Source organism: Antrostomus carolinensis, unplaced genomic scaffold (genome assembly GCF_000700745.2).
Source record: "Antrostomus carolinensis isolate BGI_N321 unplaced genomic scaffold, ASM70074v2 scaffold11236, whole genome shotgun sequence".
Classification (NCBI taxonomy): Eukaryota; Metazoa; Chordata; class Aves; order Caprimulgiformes; family Caprimulgidae; genus Antrostomus; species Antrostomus carolinensis.
In genome coordinates this window covers 16,609-43,329 of record NW_010323968.1, presented here as the reverse complement: position 1 = coordinate 43,329, position 26,721 = coordinate 16,609, and the positions used below count along the sequence as shown (strand labels likewise).

General features: G+C 40.9%; 1 protein-coding gene across 1 annotated transcript; it reads left to right on the top strand.

Moving 5' to 3' along the window:
* The first annotated feature begins 1,044 nt into the window (after positions 1-1,044).
* Positions 1,045-26,130, top strand: GDAP2 (ganglioside induced differentiation associated protein 2). Its single transcript, XM_010170770.2, has 13 exons — positions 1,045-1,292; positions 2,859-2,998; positions 7,438-7,591; positions 10,441-10,529; positions 12,794-12,870; positions 13,950-14,109; positions 15,803-15,953; positions 17,000-17,076; positions 18,250-18,326; positions 18,907-19,046; positions 19,630-19,684; positions 24,820-24,963; positions 25,862-26,130. The coding sequence occupies exons 1-13, from the start codon at positions 1,117-1,119 to the stop codon at positions 25,907-25,909; spliced, it is 1,488 nt and encodes a 495-aa protein (XP_010169072.1). The 5' UTR covers positions 1,045-1,116; the 3' UTR covers positions 25,910-26,130.
* Positions 26,131-26,721: the final 591 nt, after the last annotated feature.

Here is a 26,721-nt window from a genome sequence, read left to right as displayed (position 1 = left end):
TTTTTTTTTTTTTCTTTTTCCCCCTAATTAATATATTTTATGATTCATGTTTCAGGTTTGCCACTTGTATTCTTTTACAAATTATTATCAATTTGAGCCTGTGGAAAAAGGTGAATTATTAGGGGCGTGTGTGGCAAACTGATGTTACTGAAGCGAGTGTGTTTGTGCGAGCCTCGGTCACTGTTAGGGTTTGGCAGTTAAAATGAAAACGTAGTAGCCTAAGTGTTGTGTGCTGGAACTGAAAAGGATGTTTTGCTGAGTTTGAGTCCTGTTTCAGCCTTTAAAAGAAAAAAAAGTCAGGTGGCAAAGTCCAGTCTGTAAGTTCATTGGCAGTTGTTCAAATTTACATCTTTGCTCTTTCTTGCAAAACCTTTTTGGGTGAAGGAGTTTTGTGCCGAAGTGCACGACTGTAAGAACTAAGCAATGTCAGTCTTATTTGCAGTGCTTCAAAATTCACTGAACCACGAGGGTTACGTGATGTTGGGGGGAGAGAGGATATTTTTGTTGATTTGTTTGTAAGGGGGCTTTTTGCAATTAGGGTTTTTAGTTTTTTGGGGATTGTGGTGGATTGAGGGGGCTATTTTCATTTGGTTTTGGTTTGGTTTTTTGGGGTTTTTTTTTTAAGTACAATCCAGGGCTAGACCAAAATCTCTGAAAGGATAGATGATACATACCCTACTACAAATTTGCTTTTTGTTTAGATAAAGAAATAATAATTTTCAGAAAGACTATAAAGTCCTTTCTACACTTGTGAATGCGTTCAGCATTTTCAAAATACAGGATCACAGGTCAGTTGGACCAGTTTAATAAAGGTGTTTTCATCTTGCACTGTTAGAAAAGGCTTGTCTTTGCCAGTATTCTGTGAGTACTAGCAGTGCATTTTTGCATACAGGTAGCAAAACTAGTGAGAAAGAGAGAGTGGTTGAGTTGGAAATCTGTCTTCTGCTTGCTGTAATTGTGTTGCAGTCTTGTGAAGGGTCTGGCTCCACAGGAATTACTCTTAGTGAACAGCTGGTGACCTGGTTTGGTTTTTCTTTCCTTAAAGCACCTGGAAGACTCCAGTGAGAATTGGAGTGTGACAAGTTAGCAAAGGAAAGGAGTTGTTGTTTCCATTCCATGGATCCCTTGGGTGCTCCTTCCCAGTTTGTGGACGTTGACAGTCTGCCAGGCTGGACTGATGCCTATGAGGCAAAGCAGCTGGACTTGCACCAAAATCCTACTGAAAAAGCTCCAGTTGATGTTAGATCACCTTTTCCATACAGGAAAGACATCAATGCAAAAATAATCTTATGGTAAGTTCCATTTGGCTCTGATGTGTTTGTGATCCCTTCTCCATTTGCTGCATTATCCAGTGGCCTTGTGTAACAATTGGTGCTGTACAGTAAAGCCTTCAAGCCCTCTTTTCTTGCATCAAACATTACAGGTCTGAGAAGAAAATTATCTTTTTGTTCACTGTAAATCTGCAAGTCTGAGATTGGCTCCACCATGGGTTATAAATTGCATGTTTGTAGTATTCCTTGATGCAGCAGACTGGAGCTGTAATTCCCACTGTCACGCTGTATGTTTAATATCAAAACTTAATTGAGCACTTTGATGCAAATGTTTGAAGTTTTAAAAAATACATTTGCTGTCTACTAGCTTTTTCTCTTTCTTTTCTGGCTTTATTCTGCTTTCACTTTCCTGGTTTAGATCTGTTTTTCTTTCTTTCATGTGGTTCTTGTGGCTTGCTTTGGGGTCTTTTTTTTTTTCTTCTTCTTTTCTCTACAATCTGTGTTTTGTCTCCACATTTCTTTAACAAAATCTATTGCTAAAGTACAGCGTGCTGAGGTGAACTTACTCCATCAGTTTTTGTTTTGTTTCCTGTAACTCAGATACTCAGACCTGCTCTCTAGATGGGTAACTTTATGTTAATCAGTATGGAGAAGAATTTATCAGGGGGACAGACTCAGGGATCAGCCTGAACCTCTTTCTGGTTAGTACATGCAGGAAATGGGACTGTTCATGGATTTCCTGAACCTGATTAAGTAAAGAAAGAGAGAAGTAAAATGTTAAATATCTCTTATGAGTTGGCGGTAATAAGTGTGCAATTTCAACTGTTGTTTGAATCTCTTCCTGTGTGTGGGAATCTTTTATTTCCCTTCCTGTGCTCTTTGATCCCAAAATCTTTAGTGGCTGCTGCTGTGACAAAAAGCAGGTCAGAGTTCTGCTACTCCGTTGTCTCTTGCGCATCTCTGCTGTGCTTATCGTGTGCGTGTCTGATCCTTGAACAGCAGAATGAACGTGATCAAATTGCAAGTTCACAATTTTGGAACAAAAGCAATAAAAACTTGACTAGCTGCAGTGTCACTCTACATCTTCAGTGCTCTGAGGAAGAGCAGCAGCAGTGAGGCACCCTGAGTAGTGTGTATGCAGACCAAAAAAAAGTACATTGAAAAAATTGTTGACGTTTTGAAGCTAATATACCACAAGGACTGTCCTCTTATTTCCAAGAGAGAATACAGGTATTTTGGGAATATATTACTGTCCATCAGTTTCACATGCTGCTATGCATGTTCTGCTGGCTACGTACAGCTATGTACAGCCCCAGAACATTGCCTTTTCTACCTACATCACTAAGTTACCGCTGAGGCTGGGCAATTTTAAGAAAATGGCAGGTGGTGTGCAGTCTTTATCAGTTAGAGGCAAAGGATGATTCTGCATGGTGAGCATGTCAGGGTGTGCTACACTGTGTGGGCACTGGAGCACTGTTAATGCTTTTTCTTTTAACTTGGCATTTCCTTTCTTGTCAGCACTTATTTGAGAATATCCTGTTTAACCTGACATTTAGCCTGCAATAAACCCTTTCCTTGTTTCCTCAGGAAAGGAGATGTAGCATTACTGAACTGCACAGCCATAGTTAATACCAGTAATGAGTCCCTAACCGATAAGAATCCAGTATCTGAAAGTATATTCATGCATGCTGGGCCCGACCTGAGGGATGAACTCCAGAAGCTCAAAGGTAAGTGGCTGGAGACATTTTTATCCTATTGAAATCTACTGTCCTTGCATAGTACAAAGCATTAGGATTTGGGCATAAACTAAAATCAAGATATAGCTTTTTTTTCACCCCAATGTTTGTTGTTAATGTGAAATAAGTGGAGGAAACACATGCCAATCTAGTCTCTTCTTTTTGCCATTCGGGTTACAGATCATTGAAAATCTGTGGCAGATGTTAGAGATGTTGAGCCCTTACTTTGTGGTACAATAATTCCCATTGTTATCTGAAGTCACTTAGAATAGCTGATGAGAGCTTTTACTCAAAAGACCAGTCCTGTACATCTTCAGATTTTGCTTTTTTTCCTGTTCAGTGTGTATACACTGTGGAAGACAGGAACTGAAGTTCACCATTGCAGAAATTAAGTGGGTTCTAATATACACTTTGCGTGTCCTTGTTTAGGCTATTCGTACATACACAAAGTCTTTCAGGAATCTCTGGCAATAATAGATGGAATGATAAAATGCTGCATGTCCAAATAAAGTCTTAGTGACTGCATAAATTGTTTGGTTCATTTGCCTGTTCTGCACAACAGATTACTTTCTAATAAAGTTACAAGACCATCTGTAATGGAAGGCTGTTCTGGAAACAGATGAAGCTTGCTTTTCCTAGATTCTTTGTTAACAGTTTATGGCTGATAGTGAGATTTACAAATACTCAGCTTTATTCCCAGTGCCTGTTAGATGAAAAGAAGAGTTTCCTTATTTTGTGTGTTAGAAACAGAGATTTTATAGTTATCCAATGTCATACAGAAGTCTAATATAATTTTCAGTTAAAAATTCACATTTCTAGTAACTGCAGTACTGAGATGAATTTTGAGACCTGACTGATCCCTGATTAATACTGCTCACTGTCTTGGGTAACAGCTCTTATCTCCTTATCACGTAGTAACAAAATGGATAGAAGGGCCCTAATATTTCTAATACAAACTCTGAGTAGCTTAAACTACAATAGAACAGACATCTTCTGTTTTTATAAAATCATGTCTTGCTGATTCAGCTTTCTTTTTGTGAGTAACCTGGAAGCAAAACAGGAGGAAGAGCAAGTATTGCGTAGGAGATGGAAGAGTCAGTGTGCATCCTTTGGGTTGAAACAACTGTTAAAACACAGCAGATATTTAGGGTTGGAAGGGACCTTAAAGATCATCTAGTTCCAACCCCCCTGCCATCAGCAGGGACACCTTCCACTAGACCAGGTTGCCAGCCTGGCCTTGAACACTTCCAGGGAGGGGGCAGCCACAGCTTCCCTGGGCAACCTGTGCCAGTGTCTCACCACCCTCACAGGAAAGAACTTCCTAATATTTAATCTAAACCTCCCCTCTTTCAGCTTAAACCCATGTCCCCTTGTTTTGTCATTAACTGCCCTTAATGTCATTAATGCCAGATGTTACAGAATAGTTAGGACCCTGCTATATACGCCAGAACTCTTCTAAAATAAACTTGGGTTTCTTGTGTGCACCGTAAGGTGAGAAGAGAGGGACGACATTTCAAGGAGTCCTTAAAATTTGAGGTCTGTCAGCATTGTGGGGAGTTATTTGTAAAAGCTGGGCTTAACTTCTTAAATTCCCTTTTACCATGCTGAATTAATTATATGTAGTTTTGCATCCTCCACCTCTGTAATGCATTCTGCAGCTTCACAAACTCCCTGTGCATGAGTGTCCTTTTAATCTTGTGACAAGAGCTTTTCAGCCATCAGTTATTCTGTGACGCTCTACTGGTGTGTTGCGTGGGGGAGGAAAGAGAGGCTGGGTTACAGCTTTGGCTTTTGTGCACCCGTAATGTGTTTGTCACAGCAGCAGAAGTGGAAGGGAGCTTAGTTAAGAAATCAGTTTGGTTCTTTTGTCACCTCTGCCTCCTTTTGCGCTCTTTCCTACTTAACCTTGAACTTTTTTCATATGAGAATGTTCTTGGGGGGGAAAAAGTGAAAATGTACAGTCTTTGCTCTAAAGCTGTAAAATGAGTGCAGTGGTGATTTTCAGTTAGTTCTCTCCTGCTTTATTCCTACTGCTTGTTATATATTCATATTTCATAGACTCCAAGAAAAAAATCATGATCTTACAGCATGTGACGTGCTGACCTCTCAAAGGCCTGTGCTTTCTTTTAAGGCTCAGCTAGCTTGGGAACAGTCTGCAGTTTTGATTAACACAGAAATACTACAGCTGAGGGTCGAGGGTCGCAAATGAAGTGCTATTGATACGTGCTTGCTATCAGCACATACTTGTTGCAGTCTAATAAAGACCTTCTGTAACAGCAATGCATAGTAGTCTCACTCAGCTCCAGTGAGACTTTTTCTCCACTGCACACTTTATATGGAGGATTCAGACTTTCCATTCTAAACTTGGAGAGAAAGCTGTTCTAATATTTGAAATCTCATCGGATAAAAAAAATACGATTTTTTCATATGTATTAAATACTTTGTTCCCAGTTTTGCCACAGACCTTGACCTTGAGCAGCTCACTCCCCTAGCTCACCTCATCCTGTATCTTCAAATAGGAATAATAGTTACTGCTTATTTTAGTTTTATAAATTCTGTAGAGATCTCCAGGCAGAAGGCATTGGAAAGCACTGTGTGTGATGGAAGTGTAGTTAGAGATTATTGATACCACATATGGTTGTCTGAATTTATTAGTTTCCCCGCTGAATTCACAACTATACCTCAGTCAGTCTTGCTTCATTGTTTTTCACAAGAAAGTTTTTCCTACAGACCTTTGCTTGTTCTTTTGAAGTTGTGTGACTTGGATGAACCGTGAAGGAAGAACAGTAACTTGATATCTGATATATGAAGTGTTTCAGTTTGAGTTTCTACTTTTTCCATATTGTGCTTACTTAGTTGCTCTCTTGAGCTGAGGTGTCTTGGAGGATGTGCAGTAATTCAGAAGAGTATGCTTAGTTTTAATGTGCTGTTATATTCCTTCTGATTAACCCAGAAGAAAAAAGGTTGAGGTCTGTAGAAGCTAACGATGTAATTTATTGGATAAAAAGTTTACAAGGTGCTGGCCTAAAGGCAATGTGTTGTTGCCATTAAAAAGACATGCTTAAAGTTTTCAGTGAGAGAGATTCTTAACGTGGAATGTCTCTTGCCATAAAATCTGCTTTCATGCACATAGCCTGCCTGAGCACCAGAAGGGACAGAGTGGAGCAGGAGAGGTGAATGTTCCTATTCAGTGGGCAGCTTCATGATTGAGTTAAGTCAGGCTACTGCAGTGCTGCTGCCAGAAGGGTGGTCACAGCTGCTTATTCACACCTCGTTCCTTTTTGTGGGCACTAGCAACCTATAAGATGAGGTTGAAAGCTAATCCAGTGAAAATGTCAGTTTTTAGACAGATCAGAAAGCTGAAGTGCAGCTGTACAAGCAGAAGGAAGAAGGTGGAAAATGCCTGTCTTTGAGGGTAGGGGAAGAGAAAGACTAGAAGTACTTCTGCAGCTGTCCAGAACTGGAGCAGGCTAGATCTGGGTGAAGAAGGGGAGAGTTAGCAGACTCTTCTTCCAGGTGCCAAAATTAAAAAGAGACTTTAAACAAACACAGTAACTGTTCCTGGATTTTTAATTATCAGAAATGTATTGACAAACTGAAGGGAATAGAGGGGTCTCTATGGATGTCATTGAGGGTTCTGACAAACTGATTTCCCTTGCAAAAAACTACAAGAATTAAATATGAGTAACTTGCAGGGGGATAGCCAAAGAACAGTCAAAACCAGAAAGAGGTAAAGATGTAAAGTATGCTAGCATGCAGTAAATGATCCTCAAGTATGTAACTGGAAGGTGCTGGGAATGGTACAATTAAATGTGTTGTTTGAACTTCAGTGCCTTCAAACTAGACACCTAGTCATTCAGGGAAGCTGTGATCTCCATGAGAATCATACTCCTGCCTTGTGGATGCGAAGAAGCTTGCAAAACAGAGGCTACCTTGTTCTGGGAGCATAGATGAAAGAAATGCTTGATCTGTTAACGTGCTGGTGGGTTTGATTAAGGAGGCTTGTAGTCCTTTTATCCAAAAAACAATCTCCCCAAACCAATTTGTTAATTTCAGGGCTTTTTATTGCTGGTTGTATAGCATATTTGTGCTTCAATTCTCTGCACACTGTTAAGTCATTTCTCCCTTTGGCTGTGTATGTGGCGTAGTAAGCACTGCAATTAAGACAGTTTCCTGCAATTTCTGATTAGGCTTTACAGGCATAGTTTTAAAATGGAGAGGAACGAGCACAGCTCTCACCTCCTCACCCTGACTAGGTGGTACTAAGCAGCTGTTAAGAGATGGAATGCTGTCCTTAAACTTTGAGGGCTAAAAGGCGGACTTCTGTACAGAAAGTGGAGTTGTCTGACTCTGGAGGAAATCAAGGGCTTGCATACTTCTAGCTTTCTTATCATGACACTGGCATTTATCCTTGTATTTATATTTTTCAGGCTGCAGGACTGGCGAGGCTAAACTCACTAAAGGATTTAATTTGGCTGCACGTTTCATCATTCACACAGTGGGACCCAAATACAAGAGCCGGTATCGCACAGCAGCTGAGAGTTCTCTGTACAGCTGTTACCGCAACGTTCTGCAGCTCGCAAAGTAAGGACACAACTTATGAGAGGGTTTGCCATCCAAGGACACAACTTATGGGAGGGTTTGCCATCCATCACACATCTGTTCTGGATGCTGGGGTCTGCACAGAGGCCAGATGGTTGCGAATACCTTCTCACATATACTGGATTTGGTTAAGGACATAAGAACGTTAGTGGTTCTGTAGTATACTTCATGCCTTTTGTTATCTGTGTTGTGGTGTAGATAAAATTGCAGAGATATCTGAGATGGTTCAAGTCCTTGAAACAGTGTAGCTAGAGCTGTGCAGCATTCAGTGACTTTGAGGAGAGGCAACATTGATAATTGCATCGGGCTCTGTGCCGCAAGAAGCTTTATATGAGCTTGCTCAAGCAGCAACTTCACGCCTCTCTGCAGTCACAAGGGCATATCCACAGGCAGATCTGACTGCTGTATCAATTCATGTATGTGGCCTCTCTGCCTTCATACAACAGCCACCTAAACTTCTGAGTCAGGATGCAAGGTTATTTCTAAATCCACAGTTGGTGCAGATGGGTTTCTAGTTTTTCCCCTTTCATCTGTGGTATTTTCTACTTCCTCTTAGCTAACACGTTTTTTGATCTTTCTGCTTTGTATTTTCCTGTGTTCTTTCCTGTATCCTGTTATTCTCCTGTGACAGCTGTTGTAATGGTGGCAGTCACAAAAAATACCTGAACAAAGGCAATGTCAGAAAATATACTTCACGGTTTCTTAGGGCTGGGAAGATCAATTCTTCCAAGTCTGGACTGTGTTACAGTGCAATAGTAACTGTTTCATAATCAAGATTGCAGCTAAGACTTCTGGTATGTGCCAGTTTTGTTCTTCCTCAGAAAAAATAAGCAACGTCAGGTCTGGATTGAAACTTGCTAAAAACATTCTAATAATTCTGCTTACAGAATTCTGAGTGTCTTTCAGTTAGTCTGTTCTCTAGAGTAGCTTTTGACACTTGTGAAATTGTCTCCTAACTATGAGCTTGCTCAAACTCCTCTGATGACTGTTGGCAACACCCCTGCTTTACTTTTCTAAAAATGTGGCTCTCTGCTGGAATGATCTCATTGATCATAAAGTATGTACCACTCCAGGCCAGTGATTATCTAATGATGCCTAGGATTGAGTAAGCCACTTTGGTCTGTGTACTGGTTTTGCTAGGATATAGTTAATTTTCTTCTTAGTAGCTAGAGTAGCGCTGTGTTTTGGTTTCAATATGGGATTTGTTATGAGAAGAACATTGATAACATACTAACATTTTTAGTTGTTGCTGCAAGTCCAAGGACTTTGTGTTTTGCTGGTCTGCAGGTGCAAAGGACTCGGGGAAGGGGGAGGTCAGGGGAGGGAGTGCAGTAATTAGTAAAGCCCAAAAGCAGCGTTTGGATATGCTAATGAGATATCCTATATCTTATAATGTCGGATTCAGTACATTAATGAGGGTTGACTGGAAAGCTGGGGATTCTCTCAGGGATAGTTTGAACTTGCTTTTCCAGGATTGCAGTTTTCGGTTTGGGACGGTCTCTGCTTGCCGATCGCTGGCTGGCACAGGCTGGGCATCAGTCTGTTGGTGGTGAGCAGTTGCACTGTGCATCACTCATTTGCCTATTCTGTTATTACTGTTGTTATTATTATTTTACTGAAATTAGTAAGTTTTATCCTACCTCAACCTACAAGTTTCCTTACCCCTCCAGTTCTCTCCCCTATTCCCTGGGGAGGAAGAGTGAGTGAGCAGCTGTGCTTGGCTGCTAGCCAAGTGAAACCACCATGGTCTGTGTCCACACCTGTAACAAAACAAGTGATAGGTGAGGTGGAGGAATGGGAGAATGTTTGCAATAAAGAGCACCTTCTTTTCACACCCTTCTCCTCACTGTCAATCCTATACAGGAAGGAAAGTATTTTGGAAAGGATTGCAGGGAGCTTGAGGGAAGAACTTCTTCATTCAGGATATGAGAAATTGGAGGAACAACATAGCTGAGTGTGGTGGTTTGGGTGGATTCACCCTTTTGCTTGCAGCCAAACACAGCCTGCTCTATCACCCTCCCCGCCCCCTTCACCCAAGGAGTAGGGGAGAGAATTTGGAAAGAAGGGCAAGGACTCACGGGTTGAGATAAAAACTATTTACTAATTAAAAGAAAAATGATAATGATAACAACAGTGATAACAGACTATACAAATGAGTGATACACAGTGCTCACCGCCCACTGACCGATGCCCGGCCTGTGCCAGCCAGCGATCCCGCAGCCGAGACGGTCCTGAACCGAAACCCCGGAACAGTGAGCCTGAGCGATCCCCAAGAGAAGTGCCCTGTCTGCCGGTCAGCCCTGGTTAATGTACTGACATGATGTGATATGGTCTGGAATATTTCATTGGCACAACCAGATGCCAGTTTGGGTTTTGCTCTTCACTGTGCTTCCCCCTCCCAGTCCTAATGCAGCTGTGAACCAGCCAAACACGGTGGCCTTGAACTCCAGCAGCAATTAAAAACGCCAGTACTGTTATCAAGGTTCTTCTCATAATAAGTCTGAACTGACACACTGAAACTAAAGTACAGCTATTCTAATTGCTAAAAAGAAAATTAACTCTATCCTAGCAAAACCAGGACACTGAGGTAGAAGGAGAAATTGGAGAACAAACACAAGAGGAAACAGTGTGGAATCATTAATGGTTCCCTCCTTCTCTGCTTAGTATGTACGCATCTTGCAGGAAAGAGTCTTCCTGCACAATCCTGAAAGAGGATTGCTGCTGCACAGAGGCAGGAAAAAAAGTACTGATGTTGTCTACTGTACTAACAGACAGTTGTTCTCATCTGACCTTCTATTAATTTATTTTTTTTTCCTTTTTCTGAATTTCAGGGAACAGGCAATGTGCTCTGTAGGATTTTGCGTCATTAACTCTCTGAAAAGATGCTACCCCTTGGAGGATGCAACACACATAGCACTGCGTAAGTTTGTTGGAAAGTGACCTAAACTGGATGGCAGTATTCAGCAGATTGCTTACCTCTGACAGAGTGCTGATGATGTGGGGAAACTGTTGTTTAGGGAGCTGCAGTTTGTTAGAGGCTGTAAAAAGGCAAAGCTTTCCTTCTGTGGTTGGTCAGGAAATGGAGGATAAAAAATAAATGATCCTTTCTCTGTTGAGAGGCTATCGGTAAAGATCCATGGGAATCTGTGCTGGAACTTGCAGTCTTCAGTGTATTAATTAATAACCTGGAAAAGGTGCTGAACAGTGAGGTGAGAGAATTTGCTGGTAATAGGAAATTATTCAGAATAGCAAAGATAAGGCCTTACTGTTGAATAGCTGTAGACAGACCTAAAGCAACAGTGAATTTCATCTGCCATGTTAGTGTCATCAGCATAGCCAAATGTAAAGTGATATTCTTCCCTTGCTGACCTACCCCTATTTCTGCTTTCACATGCAAAATGATGGGCTAATCCTAGGGAGCAAAATCTCAACATTATAATAGTCCCATGAAAACAACAGTTCAGTGGAGTTCAAAACAGCAAAGCTGAGTTAGACACAACAAAATTAAGAATGTTATGCTATAAATCTGTGTTTTGTCCACCCTTTAAAGCTGCACATTAAGAAGAAAAAATACAGTAGAAATAGAAGTTGCGGAGGTCACCAAGAATAGGGAAAGGCAAGAAATAACTAAGCTAAAGTCTTCTTCAAACTGAAATACAGTGAACTTGAAGGGAGTGTCATAGATGTGTATGAACTCATGAGTGGCCTGGAAATGGTGAATAGGAATCACCTGTTCAGTCTCCCAAAATAAGAACATTCAAATGATGCTAATATGAATCGGGTTCAGAACAAACAAGAGGAAACATTCTTCGGCTTACACTACTTGTTTTATGGAACTTCTTAACCAAAAAGCATTGTAGATGCTAAAAGTTTTCAAATGTGTTTGGTTTCAAGAGGAAACTATACTAAAGAAAAAAATGAAGGCTACTAAAAAAAAAACCAGAAAATTTCCTAAGCTGACAATACTTAAAGAATACAAAAGTGCTCAGAGAAAAATATTCTTACTTTTTTCCTTCTCTTTTTTGACTTTTTAATTTCTATTGGTCTGTTCCTGTCTGCTTTCCATCACCCCCACCCAGTCTCTGGACCTTCCTGCATGGTACTCCTGCACAATAGGAAAGTTATTGCAGATGGAAGGAGGGGGCTTTCCTCTGGCTGTGCAAGCTGACTGGGGAAATCTTTCTTACATAGGTTCAGAAAACTGTTTGCTGTGGAACCACACAACTGCATTTGTCCTGTAAAGTAGTGTTGCAGGTCAACCCACTTACACATGAATTTCTGTACAGGAAGTCTTTGAAAATAGCTCTTTTTTAACTTATTTTATTTTTTTTCCTCTGCTGTATCTTGAGGAACTCACAGTAATATATTCTCTGTAGAGTAGACTTCTTTCCTTAATTGCTGTCTTCTGTTGTATCTGTAGGGCTATATGATACTTGATAAAATACTGCTAGACCAACCTATTTGTTTGCACACTTTCTCTCTTGGCAGTCTGACAGGAAAGCACTTGAAAACCCTGACATGTGTCAAGATGATTGCAGCTCAAGGACCTCATCTGTACAAGGATATGTTGCTTAGGAACTTGACTGTGTCCCTGGATTATGCTAAAGTTTTGGGAGAGTCCAAAAAAAGTAATAGAGGAAATAAATTCTCTCATTATTTACAAATATATTTTTATATGCCTCTTTAGCATAGCTGACCCAGAGGCTTTGTGTGGCTGACTCTGTCTTGTACCAGCTTCTGCTGTGGCTTGCTTATCATCTTGCTTTCCTGATAACTTAGGGCACGATGGCTTGTTCTAAGAATATCTGGTTTTGGCAATTTGCATAGTACTCTGTAAAGGAAGGATTTTGAAGGCTTGATTTTGAAGGGCCATAAAATCATGTTCCACAGACTGAGGAATACCTAGTAAGCTAAAATCAGAGAGATGCTTTTTCTCTTTTTATATTCATCTTTGGAGTGAGAAGGAGGAGAGAGTGGAGATGGAACTTCCAGTATGGCCAGCAACCTATTTGATGTGTTAAACTACCACTTAATCCACACTTGCATACACCAGTGGAGCTATTTGGTGTGAGGAGAGAGAGGTGTGTTTCTCTACTCTGTGCTCTGTTGACTTCCTCATTTGTAGTCATATATGTAAATTTCTCCTCCTATTTTGCTAACTACAATTAATCTTCTTCCTTGCAGGCACAGTTAGAAGGTTCCTGGAGATTCATGGAGAAACTCTGGAGAAGGTGGTGTTTGCAGTCTCTGAGCTTGAAGAGGTATCTCCTTGATGTTCATTCCTCCAAAGTTCATGGGCATGTTTGATCTTCTCTGCAGCAGTATTAACTCCTGCATTGTAGAGCTGGATTCAGATTTCCCACAGACTTCTGGTCCTACAGCATCCTTCTGTCTCTGACTAGCACAGCAGCTTTCCCAGTACTGTTTATGCTCTTAGCAGTCACTATGGACGTATTCAGAATCTTTCCACTTCTGGCTTCTGTGTTTCTGAGCCATGAACAGGAGCTGATACTAGTGGTTATATCATGCAGTTCTGCTGGATGGTACCTGCCAGCCAGAAGGGAAATTCCTCATACGAGATTTCCTCCTTATGCAATGCTGCTTCTCATGCCTCTCAAAAGGCCAGTTTAGGACACCCACAGATCACCTACAAACATGTTAAACGTTGCTCACTGGCTTGTTGAAATGACCAGTGTGACATTTATTGATCTGTGTTCAGCCAGATGCTAGCAGTTTGAACACTGACTTCTCTTTTATATGCTAATGGATGTTCCTGGGCAGAGCACCCACTGTGTTCAGGTTCTGTGGCATCTGGATGAGGAAAATAACTAAGTTGTTGGGGGTTTTAAAACTGCTAATCAGTTGGAGAGAACACATGAAGTATTAAAATGTCCAGTAGAGATTCTTCACTGTTTTCCTTCATGTGGGGAGGCTTTCTCTTGGCTGGTTGTTGCTTTTTCTTTTTTCTCAGTCAGATCACTAAAGGTGGTCTGTGTAGTGGTGCATTTTAATATAAGCAGCGTTCATTGAAGTCTGTCATCCATGCATATTGTAACTTCATTACAAAGCTAAAGTATCTGCAGTCTACCTGAGTTCATGCAGGTTAAAGCAGAGTCCTCTCAAGGTCACTTGCTAGTATGAAAAAACCAAAAAACCCAAACAGTTAATCTTTATCAAGATTATCTGCCTTTATTGCCAGGTAGCAGCCCAAAACAAGCCATTGAGGGAAGTGGTACTTTGCCTCCAAACCTCTGAGAAGGTCCCTGCTACAAGGGCAGGTGTTACTTAACTGAAGAGCGAGGATGCGTGATAGACCTTCACGCATTTTTCTTATTTGTAGGCCACTTACCAGAAGTTGCTGCCCCTGTATTTTCCAAGATCGTTGGAAGAAGAGATACAATCCTTGCCTTACCTCCCTGCAGATATTGGCAATGCGGAAGGGGAGCCTGTAGTACCCGAGCGGCAGATCAGGATTACTGAAAAGCCGGGTGTTCCAGATGGTGAGTTCTTAACTGAACTTGCGAATAAGTAGTACCTCTGTGTGAAAGTCCATGGAAAAACAAAAGGCTTCCTACCCCACCTCACCTAATGAAGGCAGTTGTCAAGCTGTCTTGTTGGCTTCATGTGTTCCACTGCAGTAACTTCTGCTTTCTGCCTCGTTGTGTAGAGTGCTGTGGTTAGAGGATGTGGTAGAGCTGTTTTTCTGTCTTTTTCTTTCTTGTCGGGGGGGAGAGGTGGGGTAGCTAATTCCCTCTGCAGATTTTCTCCCAAGGTGATTAGGAACTTTGCAGGTTTTTTGCAGAATCTTGTGCAGCCCCTAACTTAAAAAGGCGTTATTGTTAATGGTCTATCATGTATATTAGCAAAATGTTGCTTATATGTTAGCAAATGTTGTCTCAAATGATAAGATTCTGTTGATACAGCATGTGCATCAAAATAGTAGATGCTCAATGAAAATGAGGAGAAACTCCCTAAAAGACAAAGGAACTAGATCAGCCCAGATATTAGTATTTGGGAAATGGCTGGCAAAGCTCAGTTTCGAAAGTCTGAAGTTGCCCAGATGTTAGGGTTGAGGAGGTGATATATGTAGGGCTAAACAATTAATATCTAAATGGGCAGAGCTTACATGCTTTGCCTTTTTTATTAAGCAGTGCTGTGGAAGTTTTACACTTCTTCAGGCAAAGCCTTAAACCATCGAAAGCAGGTAACTCAGAATGGGTTTCAAAGGTTTTCTGCTTTTGCGTGGCTAGTTGGGATAAGGCTGAATACGCAGTGAGGATACAGACAACTTAATTTTCCTGTTCACAGTTTGATATCTGATGTAGGTATTCCTGCCATTCCAATTCTAATCTTTTTTTTTTTTTTCCTGTCCAAACTGTTGGTTAGAGTGATATTTGCAGCTGTGGCTGATCAGCATGAGGCATTCACCCACTGCCTATTAATTTGCGAAATTACACGTTTTGTGTATGTAGGAGCCAATGGGGATAGCAAAATCCTGCATTTTTGTCCCATTGCTACTGTAGCATGTCACACTAAAACTGGGCATCTCAGTTCCCATCCACATTGCCCAGAGAAGCAATGCTAGAAGGTTTAGCCACATTCCTTGAAGGCATCAAGTTCAATGGAGCATTCTGGTATTGTCACCAGCAAGTCAACTTGTGCTCTTGTACTTCATCACACAGTCATGTTGTAAACAATACTATAAAAATCCTCAGACTCGGGTTACCCCCAGCTCTATGGCATCTGTTCAAGCAGTGTCGATATAAAAAGTGAAGCCTTTCTACAGGACAGCTTCTAAACTGAATAAAGCTGCAGCATCTGTCCTTCTGCATACTTATTTCCCCCCCTATGACAAGCAGGATAACTGTAAAGCCCAAGTCCCTCTCTCCAGACTTTATTTTCTGAGAGAGTTAACCATTATCCCTTTCTTACAAGCTGATGACCAGGTCTTGCCCAGTTAGTTTCCAGGAAAACCAACATTTTAAGGGAGTCTGTAGTTATCAATCATACGCTATAATCTGTCAGTGGTACTGGTGAGATATCAGAGCCACATCATGGTACGTGGTGGGTTTTTTATGTTAGTTTGTAGCATGACGACTGGGTTGGCTCATGGGGATACATAGCAGTTCATCAGCAGCATTGCTGTGTGGTACACAGCTTGAACATGTTACAATACCTTTGTTTCTACTGCAGATGCTTCAGATGAAGAGGGTCTGGAGGCAGATTTGGCTTTCATTGGTTCCCATGCTTTTGCCCGCATGGAGGGAGACGTTGATAAACAGAGACGCCTCATCCTTCAGGGACAGTTGTCAGAGGCAGCACTGCAAAAACAGCATCAGAGGAAGTGAGAATTGCCTTGTCTGTGTGACTGGTTTGGGTTACTTAGCTATTCAGAGGACCAACTCTTATGATGATTTTGTTGTCTGTAAAATCTAATCTTCTGGCAAGGAAATACAGAAAAAAGATAAAGCCTGGTGTCACCCTCGATTGCTATCGCAGCCTCTTTGGCCTGAAGGGAGAAGGGAAGAGGCAGTAGGAGGAAGAGGGAAGCTGATGGAACCCACTAGCATGCCCACTGCATCCAGCCAGGTGGTTTGTGTCTTTGCCACGAGATGTCACTGTTATGTCACCACTTTTTGTAGTGAGGTCACCTGCTTTCAATACTGCCCACTTGCTCCTGAGGCTCTGGGCAGATAGCAAAAATATTTTTCCTCCTTCTTTCAAACCAGAAAGATAAATTAATGCTAATTTTTTTTATCTTTTTTTTTTAATCCTCCCCCCTACCCCATTAACCCTAATGCATATGATCACTTCCTTAGAAGCCAGTTCCATGCTGGAGTCCTCTGGAGGCGTGGTGCTTGTCTTGTTTTGTCAGATGAGGCACTAATTTTTTCACCATTCAAAGGAGGAAAAAAAAAAGCCATATGTGACACTGGTTGCTGTGTAGTTGCGTTTGACTTCTAGACTTTTTAAAGAAATTTTAAAGAAATAGTTTTTAAACACTGACACTGAAGTGCCCAAATGCAGTGCCACTATAGTTAGTAGTTGGGGTATATTCATTACTCCAGTGAAAAACACAAATGTTGTGGGTTTTGTTTTTTTCCCCAGCACTTTAACAACTTGATAGTTGTGCCATAGGTCAGAAAACCACAGTAGTAGAAACATTACTCCAGTGAAAAACACAAATGTTGTGGGGTTTGGTTTTTTTTTTTCCCCAGAATTTCTTTAACAACTTGGTAGTTGTGCCATAGGTCAGAAAACCACAATAGTAGAGAGAGGGTTCAGTCAGAAAGAGCTTGTTTTGTCCTTCCTTCCCCATATCCCTCTTCAGACTGCTAATGCTAATCTAAAGGGGGATTAGATCTGACCAGATGTTTTTTAATTTTCTAGTTATAATCGCTGGCTGTGTCAGGCAAGAGCTGAAGACCTCTCTGATATTGCTTCTCTTAAAGCCTTGTACCAGACAGGTAAGTTCAGGGTACTGATGAGTGATGTATATTGTCTTAAAGTAAAAATACAAAATAAAACTGTAATATTTTGTTTGGACTCGAGTATGCAATACATCATGTTATTAAGCTAGAAGCCTGGCCAAGAACTAGGCAGCATCTCTGCAGTAGAGCAGGAATTCTCTCTTGATTGGCTTTGAAAGACTGTGTAGTAAACTCCAAAACTGCTCTGCTTTAACAATCTGAGCATACATGCATATCCTGAATTATGTATAGCTTTAGATGTAAATCAGTACTGTAAGATTAAACTAATGCATAAGGTGCTCTGTAAGACATAATTCAGACTAAAAGATGAACTATCTCCACCCTTTTGTTACAAAGAAATGAATGTTGCTTTCAGATGATTAGTGTAGAGAATAAGCAGTTACCAAAGCAACTTTTAGTACAGCTTTCCTGAACAAAAGCTAGCTATATTTCCCTCGGGTTAGGTATGTGTAGCTCTCCTCTGTATGTCTTGGATGTAAAAACTTGCCATACTCTCAGTGGCTTTATACTGCTTTGCACTGTGACAGGAAGAAACAGGCAAATAGTCAGGCTCTCAAAAGCAGAGCTGTGTTTCTGCAGAGAAAGTCTCTTCAGCACTTTGGCTGATATGTTTGGCCTCCTGAAAATGCAGGTACCTACCATGATCTTTCTGCAAATATCAAGGCTGTGTGATACCTTCTACTCAGTAGCTGCAATTTTAAATTGTCTTGTTTGCCTTAGACAAGGCTCAGTGGGCTGCAGGTGATCCGTAAGGCGTGCTCTGGGAATCGGTGCATTAGATTTCAGAGCTTGTTTTCTAGGAATAAGTTTGCTTTGGTGGTAGAAATGGAAGTGAAGGTTTCTTTAAAAATAAAAACCACTTTATTACTTGAGATTTAGGTAAATGTGGAATATACAGGAAACATAAAATTGCAGCCCTTAAAGCTTAAGTTTCTGGGATGTGACGCACCCTTATTTTTTTAACCAGAATAGCTACCGGTATAGCGAGAACAGTAACTCCAGTGTATTTCCTCTGTTGTTAAGATGGAAACCAGATGCATTGCAAAAATTCTGAGCTGTGGGTGGTTCTCCTTAGTTTGAAAGGAACTGACTCTTAAAACCTGGCATGCCTGAGAGAAGTTTTGAGGCATATTTTTCTTTGTTTTGTAGGTGTGGATAACTGCGGTCGCACAGTGATGGTGGTGGTTGGAAGGAATATCCCTGTAACATTAATAGACATGGAAAAGGTAAGGCTTTGTAAAACCAGGGTAGTGCTGGTTAAATATGAATATTTCACATTTTCAGAATGTGAAAGTCTGATTATAGGAATAATTCAGTATTAATACTAGAAATACTATCTGTAGAAGACTTAAGAGATTAAATATAAACTATTTTTGTTGGCAGGTAAAAAATTATTTCCTTATAAGACTTGGTGTGTGTTGAGGTGGCTTTTCTCAAGGAGGAACTGGACTATTTTTAGAGAAACAGGCCTAACATGGGCTCCTTTTCCCTCTTAAGAATAAAGAGACTTGGCTTGCTTCTAGAACTGTCAAGACATGAAGAGTGAAATGTAACAAGTCAAATTAGATTTTCATGAAAACAGCAAGAATTTATCTCCATCTGTGAGGTCAGCTAGACAAAAAAAGAGATCTAAATGACTACAGTAAAGTTGAAGACTTGGAATGTCCACCTTGCTTTTGTAGCTCAAACATGCCACCCATGTCTTATGATTCCTGATTTGTGAATGCATTAAAAGGAAGCATACTAAAATGTAATGCAACTGTAAAAGTTCTTTGCGAATAAAAACTTTATTTCTTTCTGTCTCAGGCTCTTCTGTATTTCATCCACGTCATGGATCATATTGCAGTGAAGGAATATGTCCTGGTGTACTTCCATACACTCACCAATGATTACAATCAACTAGATTCTAATTTCTTGAAGAAACTCTATGATGTTGTTGATGCCAAGTGAGTATCAAGAGGAGAACCCCTTCTAGTCTTCCTCTGATGTGCAAATGTTTGTCATTCCCTGCATCTGGTTTCCCATGTATTTGTGCAAGAGTTTTGCCGAGACAAAGACCTAAATAACTAACGAAGGCAACAGGGAGGAAGATATATTTTCTTTCTATCTCAGAACCATCTGTCAAACCAGGAAGTTCTGTGCTCTGTCACAGTCTCTCTTCTGGAGCTGTTGAGAGGTGTACTGGGTGTATTATTGTCTGTCTGTATCCAGAGGTGGAGCTTCTGAAGCCTGGCACTGTTAAAAGTATGTTTCTAGTTGTAAGGGAAGAGGTCTGGGTAACGTGGGCAGTCATAATTTGTCCGTAACTTTCACTGTCCACATAAAAGACTGCAGGCTACAATGTTTTTACCTGAAAAATAATCATTCTGCTTTTTTTTCCCCCCTTTATACTTACTTTTGTGGTATCTGCCCTTTGTAAAATTACATCACAGGCACTTAAGCAAAATGATCTATGTTTTGACTGTTATGTTGTATAGGTGAGCTTAATTAGAACTCACTTGTAAAGGGTTTTTTCTTTATTTAAACCAGGTACAAGAGGAACTTGAAGGCACTGTATTTTGTTCACCCAACATTTCGCTCAAAGGTGAGGTATATAGTACAAAAGAAAACAATGGTTTGGGTGTTGGTGGGGTAGCACATAAGACCGTACATAATATGAGGAACATGGAGGTGTATAGAAGACTTCAAAAATTAGGCAGTATCTTTTGGATCCATGGTCAGAACTTGAAATTCATCCCCAGCTTTGATCTAGCTGTAGCTAACCTTAGCAATAAGCTGAACCCCAATGCAGGCAGCCGTCTGTGCCTTGTTTTGCATGTGCTCATAACAGAGAGAGATGGAAGCTTTGCATCTCGCTTCTTTCCAAGAGAAACATTTTCTTCTTTTTCCTGCTGTCTGGTTGGCAGGATGACAAACCATGACCAAAAACTTAAAGTTCTTTTTTGTGTAGTTCATTTCCTGAATGTTTCACCTTTTCTCTACCCACGAGAGGTATTGCATGTGTGCTGCATATCACTGAAGAGCTGCCCTGGTCAGGGCAGAGGGCGGTGTGTCAAGCAGCAATGACATTAGTCAGTATTATTGACTGTAGAGTAGCAAAGAAAGATGGGAAGCACGCCTCTGTGACATGGAGTGCAGAAAAATCGTTAAGCTTTCAGGGGATGAAAACCTGAACTTGTCAAGCAGTAAGATACTATCCTTGACTATGACCTGCGTGGGGCAACAGAAGATGGAGCTCGCTCCCTTCTGTACTTCATACACACTACTCGTACTGCAGCAATATGAGTACTTCAGATGAACTAAGTGTCAGCAGCAGCCCTGCCTAAAATTTTGTCCTAACAGTTAGAAATGTGATTCTACATGTTCACATCAGATTAAGCTCTGTGTTTATTCTGCCTTTTGCTGACGTTGATCAAATTTGAGAAAATTATATGCCTGCAAAAAAAATCTGTTTGCACATGTTCAGCAAGAATTTCTTTGCTAAATTTCCACAGTCCTTTATTTTCATGTGCACTGCTGGGACAGCATGAGATTTAGAGCTGCTTCTTGTTTTTATGTAGATGAGACTGAGTCTTCCCAACAGCAAACCTTCCAGTTTCTGTTGGGATATTAATTATTCTCACAGAGTACAGAGCTGAGGTCCAAGTGCTAGAATTAAAGCTTCCAGCTCTGATGCTCCTGAAAATGCATGAGTTCTCATAGAACATTACTAAGGTCACGAAGTTGAGTGGAGAAGTCAACACTAGGAAGTACTGGTGTTTTAGACTCCCAGCAGCACTCTATCCCCCTCCTCTTTTACCAAACTTCTATTTGGTTGAGAAACACTTTTTTGGTGGAGGATGAGAACTCATGTTCACCAGTCCACTGACACGTTCTCTGTCCCTTTGGGAACTGCAGTGGGACTCAGCAGATTTGTGGGGCACACAGATAGTTGGTGTGAAGCAGGGAGAGTGAGAGGCATTGAGCTCTCTAACTTGCTGGAAATGGAATTGGTTTGTATCCTATTCTAGCAGCACAGCTGGAGGCAAAAGAGGATGTGTGTCCATGTCTTTCTGCCAAACCTTTTCTCTAACTGAAAGGCAAGTGGGATTGCTGCTGGCTGTTGCAGAGACCATCAGCTTATGAAACATGATGAGGAATGTGCAGCAGAAAGTCCTGGTGGAGAAGGTGGCTGCTAAGAGGGAATGATCTTTCTCCCCTCTGTTTGTGGCTATTTCGGGGTTGTTCTCCTTGTGTAAGATTGCGAGCTCAGAAGCTTCAAATCTCTTAAAAAAAAAAAATAAAATAAAATAAAAGTTTGGCACATTCCTCTTCCTACTTGGAGCATTGACTTCCTTCCCTAGAAATAGTGGAAAATACCCTATGTCTCAAATGTAGGAGGAAGGCTTGTGCATTCATGCGGCTTCCAGAACCCATCACCCTTATACAAGTACCTCACTCTTAAATCTCTGATATAAATGGTCCATTTCACTGCGGTGTTGAATCCTGGCACTGTGGATGTCTGCCATCTGTTCGAGTTGTGTTGCTTGTTTGTGGGCTAAAAGGGATCAAGAGGCTTTTCTTCCTGTCTCTTGGAAACTTGTGTGCCCCTAGAAAACAAGCATAGTCCTGAAAGTGCTTTGTAGTGCCCACAATGATTCTTTGGTTTCTAGATGTGAAACTTTTAAATTATGTATATTCTGAGGATAATTGCCTATCTAGAATATATGGTTTTCAGTATGCAGGGAGAAGGGTTCCGCAGTTATCCTAAAGCACAGCTTAACTGAAGCAGGGTGTGTCAGTGCACAATCTGTTTTCGTACACTAATCCTGCTTTTATTCATGCTGCGATGTGGGCATTCTTGTGATCTGTGAAGAACTTGATTCTCTTTCAGTGCTGCTGAAATGTGACCATTCTTATGATGAAATTGCATCATAGACAACAGCCGTTTTTTAGGCTGGCAGCAGCTCTTGCGATGTGAACACCACCAAGTCTTAGATAAGATACCCTTGAAGTGTTATCACAAGTTCCTTCATATTCTTGCATGTAAATGCACTTCTGCTTGTTATTGCTTTAGCTGCCAATATAAATAAAGGGCTCTTTGGGGCAGTTTTGTGTGAAGCCTCTCAGCTCCCCTCTTCAGAGAGCTCTCCAAACAAAGCTTTATAGAGCTTGGTGTGTTGTGTGAAGTGGCAGTGGTGGGATCTGAAACAACCTCGCACAGAGAAAATATGTTTTCATAAATTTAGTAACTTGCCTGTAAATCAAGAATGTTTCAAAACGGAAACATACCTGAATACTCAAATTAAATATTCATAATCTTTATATTTATCATGAACAATTTTTGTCTTGTTTTCCTGTAACAGTCATAAAAGCAATTTCTGGAGATCAGTTGCCCATATAAAAGGTTATTGCATATCACTTAAGGCTTATCTTAACAAGATCCTTCCAATTGTACCAATTTCCCAGATTTCAGTACGTTTCTCTTTGGGGTATGACCCAAGTAAGAGACTGCTGAGATACTTTCTGTACTGCACTGTTTTTTTGAGGGAAAGTCACCTGATACTTTAATCCTGTGGTTTTCTAGCTTGGCAGAGTGACTTTGATAGCCTTTTATTCAGAACTGCAGTACAAGAAAAATGAAGAACTTCAGCAGATGACTAGATTTCTAACGTTTTTTGGCTGCTGTGGTATAATTTATTCTACTTTCAGCGCATTAACAGGGATTTGGTTTAAGTTATCTGCCCTGTTCCCAGTAAGGACATGGCTTCTCTCATATTACCATTTCTGTAACCTGTGATTATTGAGAATGGTGATAACAGAAAAATTCTCTAGAAATATTTCTGCTTCCCGCTCTTTGTTTTCTAGTGTTACTGGGTAAGTTGTGTCAAACTGCAATGGCTTGTATACCAGGAAGGGGGTGGGGGGGGAATAATCACTTTTCCTGATACCAGTTTTTGTGATGGCTGCAAAAATATTCCCTCTTGGATTTTATATATCAAACATCCATAGCAATTATGTTGAATGACTGTCATTCATAATACACCTTGGAGTGCATGCTACTTTGGTACATGATTGAGAGAGCATTTTTCACTCTTTAAACTGTCATCCAGTGTCACTCATAAGAGGTCTTTTTAGAAAAATATAGTAAATAATGGATGCCAGCAATAGTCTGTCTCCCTGCTTTATGCTAACAAAAATCTCTAATTCTGCCCTTAAAATAACAAACTGATCTTGAATGTTCTGTCCTGTTCTTTACCTCCTTTCCTCTTTTTCATTGTTCCTTTCTCATGAAAATACACTGTTTTGAGGAGGCAGCATGGTTATTCAAGCACAGTTTTTAGGCATTGACATTTTCTTTAAGTGTTGTATTCGGGCAGATCGTTTTTCTTGACCTTTTCTGAAGCTCCCACTTCCCTCAAGGCTTTTCTTGTGGTGTTGCTTCTCTGTTAACTTACTACAGTCAAAGTACAAATATCAAATAGAATCACTGAGTGGTTGAGGTGGGAAGGGACCTCTGAAAGTCATCTGGTCCAGTCCACCTGCTCAAACAGGGTCAGCAAGAGCTGGTTGCCCAGGACCGTGTGAGTGGTCCCTAATATTAGCATTTGTGACCTGTAGTACCTCTGATTCTCACAAGTGTTTTTTTTCCCTTCAATCTGCCAGGAAAAGACTAGATAAGAAATAAACAAAAAGTAATTTAGTGCTTAATTTTGGAGAAGGTGAGTTTAAAAGTAAAAGCCTGTACTGTCAATCTGACCAGGGATATTTAATAACTTGTAGAAGTATTAATGGTGTCTTACTGGCCTTTGCAAAACAAAAATTCCTTGTCCTGTTTACCTCCAAAAGAAACAGAGGTGCCTGTACTTAAAGTAAAATCTTGTAGAATAAGTTGATAAGGCTTTGATAAGAAATGTGGTAAAACAGAAGGACACACTCACTCACTCTGCCAGCCCAAAGCAGAGAGGAGATTTCGATGGGACCTTTGAACAGCTGAAAGTCTCTTTTTTTTCTCTCCACAGAATTGCCTTTTCTGTGAAAACTTGAAGGCAAGGTGTTGAAAATGCTTCTATTGGATGTCAAGTCAAACAGATCATATTCAAAAGCTGGAGAGGGACATTTTACAAGGGCATGTAGTGATAGGATGTGGGGTAATGGCTTTAAACTGGAAAAGGGGAGATTGAGATGAGATATGGGGAAGAAATTGTTTCCTGTGAGGGTGGTGAGACACTGGCACAGGTTGCCCAGAGAAGCTGTGGATGACCCCTCCCTGGAAGCGTTCAAGGCCAGGCTGGATGAGGCTTTGAGCAACCTGGTCTAGTGGAAGGTGTCCCTGCTGCTGGCAGGGGGGGTGGAACTGGATGAGCTTTAAGGTTCCTTCCAACCCAAACTATTATATGATTTGTGATATTCTGAGCTGGCTAAACTGGAAGTGAAAATGTGCTGCTACACAGATGATTTTTGAAGACAAATAGCAGAATAATTGTCATTCTTTCGCAGTAGAAAGGGATCTTAAACTGGCAGCTGGGGAGGAGTGTGGTGTCAAAAATCACTAGCTTGAAAGCTCTCAAGACAGTGGTTGGTAGCAGTCACTGGTGTGTGCTTCCTGACCTTATTGTGTTGTTGCCATGATACTAGTGTTGCAGATTTAACTCAAGGCTGTTTATGGAGTATTATGTTGAACTTGAAAGTTTTGAAACAGTACCATCTTAATTTGATTCTGTTGGGGTTTATTTCCAGGTCTCGGCATGGTTTTTCACAACCTTTACAGTCTCAGGGCTAAAGGACAAAATCCACTATGTGGAAAGCCTTCAGCAGTTATTCGCAGCCATACCCCCAGAACAGATTGATCTCCCCCCTTTCGTCCTCGAGTATGATGCCAGGGTAAGTGATTGCATGTGGAAAGTGTGAGTCTTGTGTAGTTCTTCTGCTTCTCCCATTTTGCTCTGGAAGAGCTTTAAAGAAGCTGACTTCCACATCTTAAAAATGGGGAGAAGAAAGAGACGGTTCCTGGAGAGTCTAGTTGTTCTGCAAGTAAAAATTTTCTTTTTTTTTTTTTTCCTACATCAGTCCAAGTAGAGGGCTTGGCCAAGAAGCAGACTCCTTTCCCAATAGAGCAGTCTCCTCTGTGCATAAAAGGCAGGCTACCTTTCAGCCAAGAATTGTAACATAACACACTAAGAGCCTGTGGTTAAGATAAAATTCATGTTATATACCTTACACCAACTGCAAAAAGAAATACTAGCTGTGTTTCATCTTCCCTGTCCCATGTATCAACAAGCATGCAGGAAAGGTCAGGGGGAAAGCAGTGGGGAAAAATGGAGCTGTAGAAGGGTGCCCTGCCTTTGAGTTGGTCCCTCCACTTCTTCCCTTCTCCATCTCAGGTCTCTAACCAAGTGGCAGAATGAATATGGCTTGCATTAGCCAAATCGTTCAGAAGAGGATGTGTTGAAACTACAAAGTAATAGCCAGATCTGTGTGCCTGCATGAGCAGCTTTGGTTTGAGTGACTGGCTGCCTGTGCTGGCATTTGTGGCTTCCTTGCATCCCAGCTTTGGCTTAATGGCAAAATTTTAATCTGCATTTTTTGCTTAAAACTGAGGCAAAGCCAAGGTCTGGTTTTGCCTGATTACCAGCACAATCCTCTCCTGGGTGAATTGCGGCAGTCACTGTACTTGTAGAAGACAAAGCCAGGAGTACCTGTTTATTTCTGGCATCATCCATTGCACCAAGGTGTATTGGAGAAGACTTTTGTTCACCTGCTCATTCTGTTCTTATTGCAGGAAAATGGGCCTTACTATTCTTCTTATCCTCCATCCCCTGATTTGTGATCTGCAGTCCTGTGATGCTGCTGGTTTCCCATGGATCCAATGACCTGATGCCTGCCAAAACCTGTGCATTTGCCCATGTACAGAATTCAGAGAGAGGGTTTTCCTCCCCCAGCTCTGGTATTTTTTTACTGATGAGATATTTTCAAGCACTCAAGCAATCAGAGAACTTTATGCCACTGTGAACTGTACAACTATTTCAAATATATTTATCCAATGGAAAAGTTGATTTAAAGATCACTAGGTGCACTTTTTTTTTCTTGAAGTGGTTACATTTATTTCTGAACAGACTTTCTCTTTTCTGGGAAATCCATCAAAAGCACTTGATCATGTTCTTAACTATTATAATTTTCCAGCTTCATTTGTAATACCCATTTCTGACTGGTCTGTACAAATACTGTGCAGTACCAGCCTGACACGTAGCTCATCACATGGTCTCTGTGTTTCACATCTGATTACTTTCCCTTTCTGTTAGTGGTGATTACTTTGGTCTTGACCCAGCAAAAGTATCTGGAATTGGGAATGCCATGTCTGCAGGATGAACAAAGCACTACAGCCAAGCCAAGAGTAACTGCAAGACTTAATACCTAAGTGAAGCTAGGTGAGCCAGGAGCCTTGATAAAGTCCCTGTCGGTTATCACTGGATCATGTGACATGTCAGGATGCCACTACCCTCCCAGTAAGAATAAAATTTAAAAGCATTTGCGGTTTCTTTTCTCTAAGTATAGTTGTTTATGTTCTCCTTTGACATGGCCAGATGTGTTTGTATGATAAATGAATGCCATCTGCCTGATGCATGTATGGAGGGGCGGGGG